The sequence below is a fragment of the Bos taurus genome, chromosome 3 (assembly GCF_002263795.3).
Source record: "Bos taurus isolate L1 Dominette 01449 registration number 42190680 breed Hereford chromosome 3, ARS-UCD2.0, whole genome shotgun sequence".
In the NCBI taxonomy this organism is placed as follows: Eukaryota; Metazoa; Chordata; class Mammalia; order Artiodactyla; family Bovidae; genus Bos; species Bos taurus.
In genome coordinates, this window is record NC_037330.1 from 1,256,890 (window position 1) to 1,269,454 (window position 12,565).

Here is a 12,565-nt window from a genome sequence, read left to right on the forward strand (position 1 = left end):
TTCTCCCTCAAATAAATATATTGGTGGTGATTTGGGAAAAAACAAATCATGGTGATAACAATAGCTGATATATGGAGCACTTATTATTAATACATGCCAGGCATTAATTATTTTATTGAGATAATTAAGCCTCACCATTACCTAATGAGACAGTTAATATTATTATCCTGTGTTATGGATGAGGAAACTGAGGCTTAGAGAAGTTCAATAATACACTTTTGAGAAGTACACAAAAATTGCAGTGCACATAAAAGACTGAGGCTTTGCTTTTGTTTTTTGTCTCTTTTTGGCAGTGAAATTTATACTTGTGGTAGGGCATAGCTGTAATGCTGAGAAAGGCTGTGCCTGAGGGACACTGCAGCTCTGAATCTCGGCTCTGCTGTGCGCTGGCCCATGCTCACGCCTAGTCCCTACCCCAGACAATTAAATGAGAACCTGGGGTCAGAGTGGACCCCAGGCTGATTCTAACATGCAACCGGGATTGAGAATGAGAACCCTTAATCAGTATCTGGGTACTTGTGTAAATTCTGGGGTTCTCTTGGGTGCTGTGGATCTGGGGCAGAGGATGGGAAGCGTGAAATAACACAGGTTCTCCTGTTGTTTAGGAAAACAGCCACCAAATAACCCCACTGAATACCTCTCTTAGGGACTGAATGTGGTGGGGACAGAAACAAGATGCTCAGGGAAGGAGGAAAACGGGTCTCTCCCTTGGGGATGGGGAGGCAGGGAAGGAGCCAGAACCTAGGACTGTCTATGGCTCCTGTCTTTGAGTTGTCAACTTGGAAAGCTGCCTGCTGTTCAAGGGAAGCCCCTCCAACCTGGGTGTGGCCTCAAGAGCTAAGACATAAGCCCTAAAAGAGCAGGGACTCAGAAGACCCTACTCAAATGCTAGACATGTTATCCTTATGGAGGAAATTTACAAAAACACCTACCAGTACATTCTCTCATTTGAGTCTCACCACACCCTTAAGGTAGACAGGATGACCCACCATTTTACAGATGGAGAAACTGAGGCCCAGAGAGGTGAGGTGACTTGCCCAAAACCACATAGCTACTTAGTGGCAGAGGAAGGACTATTAATAGAACCCACCTGATACCCAATCCAGGGTTCTTTCTATTTCAATATCCCCTGACATCAAGCAGATGCCCAATAAATATTTAATTAACCACACAACTGAATTAGGCCCTGGGTCCCTTCAAGGAACTTTCTGGATTATCACTGCCTTCCTCAGTCCCATTCTCCTAGCATGGTCACAGTTGGACTCGGCGGAGGGAAGTTTTCTACCCCGGGGTGTGTGCGGCAATTAATATCCTTTTTTTGACCAAACTACACACAGCACATTTGTCTTTGGTCATAAAATCATGCTGCTGATCAAAAAGAAAGAAAAAAAAAAGAAATGTGGTCCTATTACTTATCTCTGGGGAGGGGCCAAATCCTCTCCCCCACTGCACTGGCTCTGCACAACACCAAGAAATATTTCTCCTTATTTGTTCTAAATTTACTGTCCAGTAATTTTTCTGTTCTCATTTTATGTGACAGGCAACTAAGCGATTTTCTCCCAACCCTTTTTCTGAATCTCAACCACCCAAATAAATCTCCGCTGACACCCCTCCAGTCCTAAAAGGAAAAACAAATTACCCCAGCTAGGGTGGAGTGGCCACCAAACGTGGCCTTTGCTGGGGGCTGGCTTGTCTCCTTACAGGCCTTCAGTGTGTGTGGTGTGTGCGTGTGATCAGTCCTGTCTGAATCTGTGTGACCCCATGGACTGCAGCTGGTCAGGTTCCTCTGTCCATGGGATTTTCCATGCAAGAACACTGGAGTGGCCTTCAGATCCTCTACTTCAGACTTGACTCAGACAGACAAAACGGTTTCTGAGCAAGGACTATGGGACGTTTACAAAGAAATCAGTGCCTGGGTGGGGGTGGAGCGTCCCGAGTTAGGGAAGGAGTCAAAGGGTTGAGAACAGAAGGATTCAAGAGGGCTGGGGGTGGGGACTAGGGTGCAGCCCTGACTCACCTGCTCCCAGGGCTTGTGGCAGAAGCCAAAACGTTGCTCCTGCAAGAGGGAGGGCAGGGCTGGGCCCAGGAGGTCGGGGACGGAGGGGGGGAGGAGGGGGGATATGCCACCTGGGCTCTCCTGGCCTGCCTCTTACTTGCTGAATGCTCCTGGCTAAATCCGAAGTTCTCCCTGCCTGTGTGCACCTGGCGCTGTTGGGAGGGACTGACAAGTTATTACATCAAATGGGTGTTTAGCACGAAGTAAACACTAAAGAAATGTTATAGTTTTCACCCTGGGCAACAGAAGAGGCAGCTGAAATAGGGTAAATAACTTGCCCCAAATCACAGAACTAATGAGGAGGAGGCCTTCAAGTCCATGTTATCCGCTCCCTTACGGGGAGCCTGGTGGGCTGCCGTCTGTGGGGTCGCACAGAGTCCGACACGACTGAAGCGACTTAGCGGCAGCAGCAGCAGCAGCAGTCCCGAGGTAGTCCTGCAGGCGTCCATTAGAGGGCGCCCTCGGCCCGGGAGAGATTGCGGCCGCGGGACTGCGGCTTCCGTGATACCAGGCAGGGGGTGGAGTTAGACGCCTACTACACTCCGTTTTACACTTGAGTTGCTGCATACATATCTGGCAGAAGAACAGTCTAGGCTAAATCCGTGTCTCCTCTCTCACAGTGCAGTGAGCTTTCAAAAAATGCTTTTCTTGTTTAACCAGAATGTTTACTGTACCTCCTTCCCCGACCCCATTGTACTTTAGTTTGCGTGGTACATACTGTGAGGGGCCCCTTGGCAATTTGGGGTGGCTTCCAGATTACGAGGTTCACACGGGGCTCGCACCTACCTGGGCTCCCATGCTGGGAGGCAACAGCACAGGGTGTTTTCCTGCACGATATGCACAATGGACAATTTCCCCTCCCCCACTTAGTTTTTGCCTCCTTCCTGTCTTCCAGGCTTTGTGGCCCTGCCAGGTGCCAGGTCCACTGCTGGGGCAGGCTAGGTTTCCCCGGAGGTTGGTCCAAGGTGGGAGAGAGGTTGTGGTCAAATGGGGTATGGAGAATGCAGCCAGCCTTCATCATGATTTCCTTGACCTGTCATGGTACTTGCCTCGCGCAAGCAGACATGTTCCTTCACCTGGACCTGGCTAATCAATTTCATCTCTTGACACAGCGGCACAGAGCTTCGGTCTGCTCGATCCTAAACTCTGCTACCTGTTGGATGGGATCCTCTTCATCTACGGCGTTATTGTCACTGCCCTGTTTCTGAGAGCAAAGGTTGGTGCCCCTGGCCTCTGCGGGGAGGGCATGGACTCCCCAACTCGGTGGATGTTCAGAGGGCCTTGGTCTTAGAAAGTCTCAAGCATGAGTGGTTGGTATCCACGGGTAAAGCAGAGACCAACCAAGTGTGCACACTGGGTGGGCTGGAGAGGTGGGGGGTGATGTTTTGCTTAGCCGGACAAGAGTGGGAGGCTGAGTGTACAATTGATTGTACGCTGCTGCTGGAGTTTTAGTGAGGAGTCATACAGATGTGTGAACATTTAGGCATCTCAAGGGAGAGGTTCTGCTAGGAAAGGGGGTTATGCTTCAGTGAAGAGCAGGGAGGTGGGGGCCTGCAGCCACTTTCCAGACCCTGCTGTCCAACTGCAGACCCAGGCTTGGCCAGCCTTTTCTCTTCAAACCCGTTTTTCATCCGTACGTGGGAAGGTTAACCCAGAGCATCGGTTTTCACCTAGGGCCCTGCAGGTCCTGCAGTACTTGGAGGCGCTGGGGCTGGGGCTGGGGGTGGCCGTGGCGTGGGCAAAGGGAGAGGAAACCTCGGTCGTTCGGACTTTTGTGCCTTAACCTATATATATATATATTTGGATTTTGGACTTTAGCAAAACATTTTATTATAAGAAACAGTGTCTTACTTTCTTAAGTTTGAGAAACGCTGCCCTAGATCATCTGCCAGGTGGTTCCCAATGTTCTGAATCTGCAAGAGCCTGCAGTTTCAGCTAAGGGGCATGAACTGGAAACAGAGCGAGGCCAGGTGCCTGGGCCAGGCCCTCAGAACACAGTGCCACACGGACACAGTGTACCCGGATGCCGGGGTCAAGATGGAGGTGGGACCTCTCAACTAGTCCTCCGACTCCCTGGGAGGAAGCGGCCGGGAGAAAAGCCCAAAACGCAGTGGGCGCGGCCCGGGAGGCCGGCGCTTCTGCGCATGCGCGAGGGCCCGGGCCGGGGAGCGGAAACCCGGGTGGGTGCTGGGGCACCTGCGGTGACTGCGCTTGACCCCTGCGAGGCGGAAAGACAGTTGGGCTCAGAAATGAAGCTTTCACGTCCCGGGGTCCCGCAGGGGCCCAGCCCCAGCAGACAGGGCGCACGCCGTTTGCAGTGGAGAAGCGGAGCGAGGCTGCTCGCGCAGAAAGTAAAGCGCTTTCTCTCTTCTTCCCCATCCAGTTCAGCAGGAGTGCCAACGCCCCCGCCTACCAGCAGGGCCAGAACCCGGTCTACAACGTAAGTCCGCCTCTCCCGGAGAGCCTAGCCTAGAAGAGCACGCCTCTCCTGGGGCGTGGGGGAAACAGCGGCCAGGGGCTCGGCTGTGGGCCTGGTCCGCGGCTATCAGCTTTGCAGGGTTAAAAACCTCTCTGGGACTCAGTTTCCTAACTCGTAAAACGGGGATAGTCACCTTGCCTGCTTCGTGGAGGTGCTGGGAGGATGCCGCTCCCTGGCGGTGTGCTGCGCGACAAGCGCCCACTTAGGTCAGTGCCTGCTCCAAGCGAGCCCCCGCCCGGCAGCAGTTTCACGGACCAGAGGGATGGGGGGTGGAGAAGGAAAGTGCAGATCTTCCCTGCGGTGGAGAAGCGATTTCACTCCCTCCGTGCAATGGGACTTCGATCGAATAGATCATGCATCCCTCTCCCAGCCCCCCTCCCAGTAATATGTTCTCTGAGAGGCTTTCTGAGATGATTGTGTGGTCCCTGCTGCTTTGTGAGCTATCACTCGTAAAGAACTCCCTGGCCTACCTGCCCCATCCTCCTGAGCTTTCCTTTCTCATCTGACTCATTTCTGCCTCTTCTAGGAGCTGAATGTCGGCCGAAGAGAGGAGTATGCGGTCCTGGATAGGAGAGGGGGCTTCGACCCTGAGAAGGGGGGGAAACCGGTAGGGCCTTTTTGTGTTTGCATGTGTGTGTGTGAGTGTGAGTGTGTGTGCGGGCTCAGCCAGGCAGTTGGAAGAGGGCTCCTTGGGGCCAGCGCGCTCTTCACAATGCTGGACCTTGAGGTGCGAGGCCTGGCCAGGCGGACCGTTGGCCACCACCCCGTCCTCCGCCGCCGCCCGGGGCTCCTTTCTGCCTCACACGGGCCTTCACGGCATGAATGTGGCAAGGCTAATACCAGACTCTCAGCAGCTCTGCCTTTTCAGCTGTAGACTCCACACCCTGTGGGAAAGGGAGCAGCTGGAGGAGGCCCGAGGTGGGGTCGTAAGAGCAGAGCTCAGCTTGGGTGTGAGAGCACATCTGTATGCATCAGGGAGCAGGAGGCCATGAAGGCCCCGGGGCGGCTAAGCTGACTGTAGGAGCGCGGGGAGGACGCGGGCAGAGGAGGCGCCCACAGCTGTGTGGAAGGGGCAGAGGGAGTGTGTCTCAGCTCTCCTGGCCTGGATTCCTGTTTCTCCCTTGCTAACTTCTTCCCCTTCTCTCTCCCAGCAGAGGAAGAAGAACCCCAACGAAGTCGTGTATAATGTGAGTAGAGGAGGTGGCATATTTTTCTTTGGAAATTTGGGGGGTAGGGCTGGAGAAGGGCTCTAGACAAAGGTTTGGCTCCTCGCTCTGCGGTCTTTGCCTGACTTGACGCTCACTTCCCCGGGCCGAATGACGCCTCACCGGCTTGCTGGCTGCAGTGGCTGCTTGTAGGAAGCCCCCTCGGCCTGCCTTCCCTCTTGGCCCCTGTGCCTGCTGCTGGAGTTCCCGTATCAGCCTGGTTGGGACCTAGCAGGGACAGTGAGGTCAAGCTGGGCAAGCCCCTGGGAGGGACTCCTGTTCCTAGGAGCCAGAGTAGTCCCTAAGTTTCGCCTCTTGTTGAAAACCTCACCATCCTGGGTGTTGATCAGTGTGTGGGGGACCACTGCAGGGGGTAACCTACTGTAAAGAGAGCTACTTCTTCCTATGGTGTTGGCTATGTAAAGAGACAACTAATCTTGGGGCCTTCGCTTGAGCTCTTGCATTGTCCAACATGTGTGTCCTTTGGCTAGGACTCCACGTCTTATCTCAGGCTCTAAGCTGAGCTTCTCAGCTCAATGCAAAGGGCTGGCAGCTCAGAGGTTTCCAAAGGGCTGGGGAAGAGGGTGGGGTTGGAGCTGATTGTTGGAGCCTTGAATATAGAACCCCGCCCAACTTGGGAATCTAGAGGTTTCCTTTTGCAGGGGAGTCCACAGCTTTCTATGTTGGTTGGTAAAACCAGTGTCTCGTGTCCTCTTCTTCAGGAGCTAAGAAAAGACAAGATGGCGGAGGCCTACAGTGAGATCGGCATGAAGAGTGACGTGAGTGTTGTGCTCTCTTGGTTCCCCAGGCTTGGGAGGTGTGGGGGGTGTTCCCAGAGCCCATCCCTTCCTCCTGGCACCTGCAGAAGCCCATGGGATGGCCACCAGAGGCAAAGGCTAATCCAGCTGTGTCATCTCTTGATAGTATGTAAGGTACTCAGACGGGACGGATGCTCTTTAGGATTAAAAATCAAGTTAAATTCTAAATGGCCTATGCTTTTCAAAAAAGGGTAAAATCTGTCAGCATAGTCAAGTGATTAATGTGTATCAAAGTATGTTTAGCACTTGGGATGGTGGGGCCCTTGTTCATAAACGATTAAGAATTTCCAGATGGTGAGCGCAGAGCACTGACCCTTCTAAGTTTGATCCCTCTGTAACTGCATATGTAGCATGCCTACGAAGCTGGCCTGGCTTGTGCTTTACCAGGCAGATGGTCTCATTTAACGCCCACAATAACCTGATGAGACATGTGTGCCCTTCCAGGCACAAGAGGTTCAGTAACTTACCCAGGGTCACGTAGCTGGTGATGGGGAGCCAGAATTTGAACAGACTCTACAGCTGGAGCTTGTACCCATGACATAGTTGAGTATAAATGACTAGATGAGAATTTTTAAAAAATTTATTTCATTGACATATAGTTGATTTAGTGTTGTGTTAAAGTGATTTGGTGATTATATGCATCCTTTTTCATATTCTTTTCCATTACGGTTTATCACCAGGATACTGAATATATTTCCCTGTACTATATAGTGGGATCTTATAATTTATCCATTTTATCAATAATAGTTTGCATCTGCTAATCCCACACTCCCAGTTTATTCTTCCCCCTACCCTCTTGGCAACCATAAGTCTGCTCTATAAGTCTGTGAGTCTGTTTTGAAAATAAATTCATTTGTATAATCTTTTTAGATTCCATATGTAAGTAATATCATATGCTTTTTGTCTTTGTCTGGCTTAGTTTGATAATCTCTGGGTCCATCCATTTGCTGCAAACGGCATTATATATACAGTAATATTCTGTCATATATATGTACCACATCTTCTTTATCCATTCATCTTTTGATGAACATTTAGGTTGCTCCCCTGTTTGGCCTGTTGTAAATATTGCCGCAGTGAACACTGGGGTGCATGTATCCTTTTGAATTGTAGTTTTCCAAGATCATATGGTAATCCTACTTCTAGTTTTTTGAGGAACCTCCATAGTGATTTTGTTAGTTAGCCAAGAATTTTGAGAGCTGCAGGGAGGCCTGATTATTCTAAGCAGTGGGCACTGTGGCCAGCATCCATGCAGCCCAGATCCAAGAATATGATGAGGTTCTGCGCCGGGCAGAGCAAACCTGGGCCTCACAGAGCCTGGCTTCACCTTACTCTGCGGAGGCCAAGGTCTAACCAGTGACCTGAGGGCCTTTCTCTCCCTGGGCAGGGCTGCTGGCCAGGAGATGGTCAGCTCTGTCTGGGGCCCTCCAAGTTGGACCCTTGAGCAGGAAGGCTGCTGCCAACTGTCTGACTTTTTAGCCTTTTCTTGTCTCATTCCCACAGAACCAGCGGCGAAGAGGCAAGGGGCATGATGGTCTTTACCAGGTAAGTGCAGCTGGTGGTGCCTCTGGTCTACACTGCCGGTCCTGCTTCCCAGGATGGCATCATCTAACCAGGACCATGGTCAGGCTCCCTTGTGTTTCTTGTTGGCAGTGCCAGCCCTTCAACAGCTGAACTTGGCAAGCCAAGGGCACCTATTCAGGCCTGTAGTGACTGCTCTGCCAGTCAGTCCCTGAGGCAGGGTTGGGATTCAGCCTTTCAAGCACATCACTTGACTCTAAGGAAGAGGCAGTGGGAGCCCTGGGGGAACAGGGCAGGGCAGACAAGTGGCAGTCGCCCAGAGGCTGTGTGGTCTTGAGTTAAGGACACCGAACAAGCCATTTCCTGCCTCTTTCTCCACTGCTCTGGGCCCTTGCAGAAGCTTTGCTCTGCCTCATCCTCGCACCTAATAGGGTGGGTGAGAAGACTGAAGTAAACAAATCAAGAAAAATAACTTTAAATAGAAAGTGTTGTTGTAGTCGGGCGCTTAGTTTTTGCAAATCAGTGTGAACTGTGCACACTGAGCACAGCTAGCTTTCTCTAAACACGGAGCCCCCAGCTGTGGCAGCGGGGCAGCTCTTGGGCTGCCGAGCTGGCGGGGGGCACAGGCCAGGTTGCAGCAGACGCCTGCTGGCCTCCGGCCGGCCCACGCGCACACAGGGCTTCTGACCTCCTCCTCTTTTCTCATTTGTTTTTCCCAGGGACTCAGCACAGCCACCAAGGACACCTATGACGCCCTCCACATGCAAGCCTTGCCCCCTCGCTAACAGCTCCTGGAGTTTCAGCACTCACAGGCCAGACCTGTAGACGCCCAGATTGTTAAAGATACAGGATCAAGCATTTACAACCTAGTTCACTCACATTTCTCCACCACCCAAGTATTTCTCTTTATGAATGGGATGCTTCAAGTTGGTCATACATTTGGTCATACCCAGTTCCAAACTCACACAGAATTTTGTCCTTGGACGCCGTGAGAGTGTGCATCCCCATGCGCTTCCTGAAGAGTCCACTGTGAACGCGGCATGTTCTGAGGTTTTCTGGTTTCCTGGGGACTGGGCAGGCCCTACTCCCTGCAGCTCCAGGCTCTTACCTGGGAGTCGGGCCTCCTCCTTCTCAAACACAACTGAATTCAGGGTGTTTTGTAAAGTCCCCAGAGAAACCACAAATGTTAGTGCATGTCCTAACAGCCTGTACTGTTCTGTCCGTTTTTGAGTAGCTTTGCTCTTGCTGTAAATTTGGCTTCAGTTGTTACTCTACCCCCTAATTTCAAGGCAACTGGTGATTGGGCCCAGAAGCGGGCAGAGGGGAAGGTGGGGTAGGTAGCGGTTGGTACTGGTAGGTCAGGGAAGGGAGCAGGGGAGCCAGAGGCCTGGGGAGGGGCATGAAGGAGCCCTCCTGCAATCAAGTGTACATTCCCCATGGCAGAACTTGTATGCCAGGGCCTCTTTTGGGACCGAGAGATGAGAAAGCCTAGCCTTGTCCTCGAGCAGCCCATACTCTCACAGGGAAGCGAGCTGTGAAGAGTCTGGGATGGAAGAACATAGCGGTGTCATTGCAGATGGTGAACGAGGTGAGCTGGCAGCGAGAGAAGCAAGACCACATTCTTTGCAGCCACTTGCTCACCTCATGGAATGAGACAAACCCATCATGGGGAAGGCCTTGAAGGATGACTTGGTATAGCTTGAACCTAGAAAGATCCCAAAGGACAGTGGCATCACAAAAAGAGCCTCAGCTGACTTGTTGGAACAGGGCTGTGTAATACAAGGGCACATGGCCATGGATGGAAACCCACTCTGCTCGGTCTTAATTTATACTGGTTTGCTAGAGCCTTACTCTTTTGCATAATAAATACCTTTAGTGAAAATGCTTTACTGTGAACTTCATGTAGACAGTCAAGCCTATAATGGTCATCTAGTCATCAAGGAATCACCTGCTGCCCCTGCAGTGGGGGCAGGACTGCTGATTCTTGGGAGAGAACAGGATGGTTCCCCGGAACATGCAGGACAGCAGGATGCATCCAGTGGCCCAGCCCGGGGCTGTGCCTGGGGCAACACGGTGTCAGGATGGGCACGGCCTTCTGTGGGAGGTGATAGGAGAGCCCTGGGTGCAGGGCTCACAGCATGGAGTAGCGGGGTGCAGGCGGGAGAACCAGAGAGAGGCCAGCCGAGGATCCAGGTGTCAGGAAGAGAGAGGGTGTTGGGGGTCATGAACAGCCGCCAGTGCCACAGCACAGAACCTGTCTATAAGGTATGGGGAAGGGACAAAAAAACATTTTGGGGGTCAGATTCTGCCCCCAAAAGTGACCCTGTCCCCAGCAGTATTTTGTCTTAACTGTAGTGGCTGTTTATAAGGCCCTAACTCAGTAAGCCTTCCCAGATGGCTCAGTGGGGATCTGCCCGCCAGTGCAGGAGACATTGGAAGATGCCGTGGAGAATAAGATGGCAGCCCACTCCATCCAGTGTTCTTGCCTGGGAAATCCCATGGCCAGAGGAGCCTGGTGCGCCGTAGTCCGTGGGGTCTTAAGAGTTGGATGTGACATAGCAACTAAAAGAACTCATGAAGCCAGCAATTAATATTGGGTAGATTTTCAAAGGACATTGAAATGCAAGGCCATGGCTATTAAAAGCCCCTGAGCATTTGGGATTCCGACAGGAGTGACGTGCCTCTCTGCCAGGCAACTCACAGAGGCATTCGGTCTGTACCCTGGCCTCAGAGGGGAATTGAGTTCCACCCACCAGGTATTAACTAGCACCTTCCTCTTCTGTACCTAGCACTTTGCAAGCTACCAAGAAGGCTAGAGAAGCATCATCACAGACTTAGGGACTTAAAATTTTGTCACTGGATTTCGTCCACACCATGTAAAGAACTCTGCATCATGCTAGTGTTGTGATCCACATGGGACCCTCAGGCAGAAGCAGGGATGAGTGGCCGCTGATGAAAGGGTGTAGACAGAGCTCACCAAGGTACAGAAGCTGTGGAAGGGTTTGTGGAAGGAAAAGATCTCTGAGGTGGAACAGAATGGCTGAAAACTCAACCCTAATTCTGTAACCTGGTCATGGGGCAAATAATACCATGTTGTTTTAGCTGTTCATCCACTGACTGCAGTTCATAAAGACAAGTGACAGCTCTTTTTTGGCTGCTGCTGCTTCATCATCTTATCAGGCATCTTAAAAACTGAAGTTAGCTTCCCTCTGTTAGTCAACATGAATAAGCCTCAACCTCATACCTAGTTTTAAGGTCAGCTAAGTTTCATATAGGCTGTGTATGACCCATATGGCTGGCCTGAAAATAAGAATTTGACCTAATTCTGTCAAGATTTTGACTCAAGAAGTAGGAGGAAAGCTGGCTGTAAGCTATGGGTGCAGGAGCTTGCCCAGGGTGGCTGGGGTATAGGACTCACTGGACTTTGTGCAAGACAACTACACGGAGGCCAGTGGGAGAGGATGGGGTGGATGAACTGGCAGGACAAAGCGCCAGATCAAGATGAGAGTGGCCCTAGTCGTCAGAGAAAAGGCTGCAGTAAGAGAACTCACATCCTTTCATGAGGAATTCGCTTGGCAGATAACCCTGGAGTGGCTTAGAACATAAGCTTTTCACAAAGAACCACAGGGAAACAGGTGGAAATCAGTGCTTTATCTTCAGATCTGCATGTGACAAATGGGTTTTGCTTTCTAAAGTCCTTTTCATGCTTCTGAGCCTGCTGCTGTCTCTACCAAATAGCTGACTCATATTAAAATTGTTTTAAGAAAATAACTTTACAAACTGAAAAGCAAGGTATAAATATGAGACAGGGTGGACTGGGAAAGAGTGAGGCATTCTTTAACATAGGGGAGAAAAAAGCCAGTATTTGTCTTCCATTTGGGCTCCTTTCAGGGCAGCAAGCATACCTTGAGGCCATAGTGCGAGCTCTCTTTCAATCTCTGACTCCTCATTTAAGGGGATGCACAGATTCAGTTCATACACACTAGTTAAAGAGGACACCTCCCAAAGCTTGTTAACAGGCTGAAGTTCCCTCTCTCTGGGAAATTCATTTTGAGATTCCAATTTTCCTTTTTAGGCAGTCAACTCATTGCATTAAGACACTAAATGTTGGCTATAAGAAGCCAGAGGGAGCTAAGTTGTGACGCATCACACAGGAGAAGGAGAGGCCAAATTCAGGATTACCGCCCTTCAGAGGACACCAGAGAATGAGTGTTCAGGACCCAGCAAGAAATGCTAGAGGCACATGGCAGTTTAAACAATCAATTTGGAAGAAGTCAAGTTCAATGCCAGTTCTGAAGTCAAATACACAGTGAGAGGGGAGTTTTGAAGATTTCTCTCACAGGTCAATCAAGGGCTTGTGTGTTTGATCACACAAAGTCCTCAGGCCTGAAGGAGACCACTGCCTCCAGACTCAGGGTCCCGGAAAACCACTAGGGCCTGGGGAGGGAGCACGGTGGTGGCCACAGGGCCCCATGGAGCAGAAGGGGAA

At 51.1% G+C, this 12,565-nt stretch overlaps 1 protein-coding gene across 3 annotated transcripts in view; it reads left to right on the forward strand.

Moving 5' to 3' along the window:
- CD247 (CD247 molecule) overlaps positions 1-9,958 on the forward strand; it is an 83,980-nt gene extending 74,022 nt beyond the window's left edge. The window contains 7 exon segments of one of the 3 annotated variants that reach the window (NM_174012.2): positions 3,169-3,272; positions 4,440-4,496; positions 5,062-5,142; positions 5,687-5,722; positions 6,463-6,519; positions 8,059-8,100; positions 8,796-9,958. In NM_174012.2, coding sequence (NP_776437.1) covers positions 3,169-3,272; positions 4,440-4,496; positions 5,062-5,142; positions 5,687-5,722; positions 6,463-6,519; positions 8,059-8,100; positions 8,796-8,861 — 443 coding nt within the window. In that variant the 3' untranslated portion in view covers positions 8,862-9,958. 3 annotated transcript variants of the gene reach the window in all.
- The last annotated feature ends 2,607 nt before the right edge of the window (positions 9,959-12,565 follow it).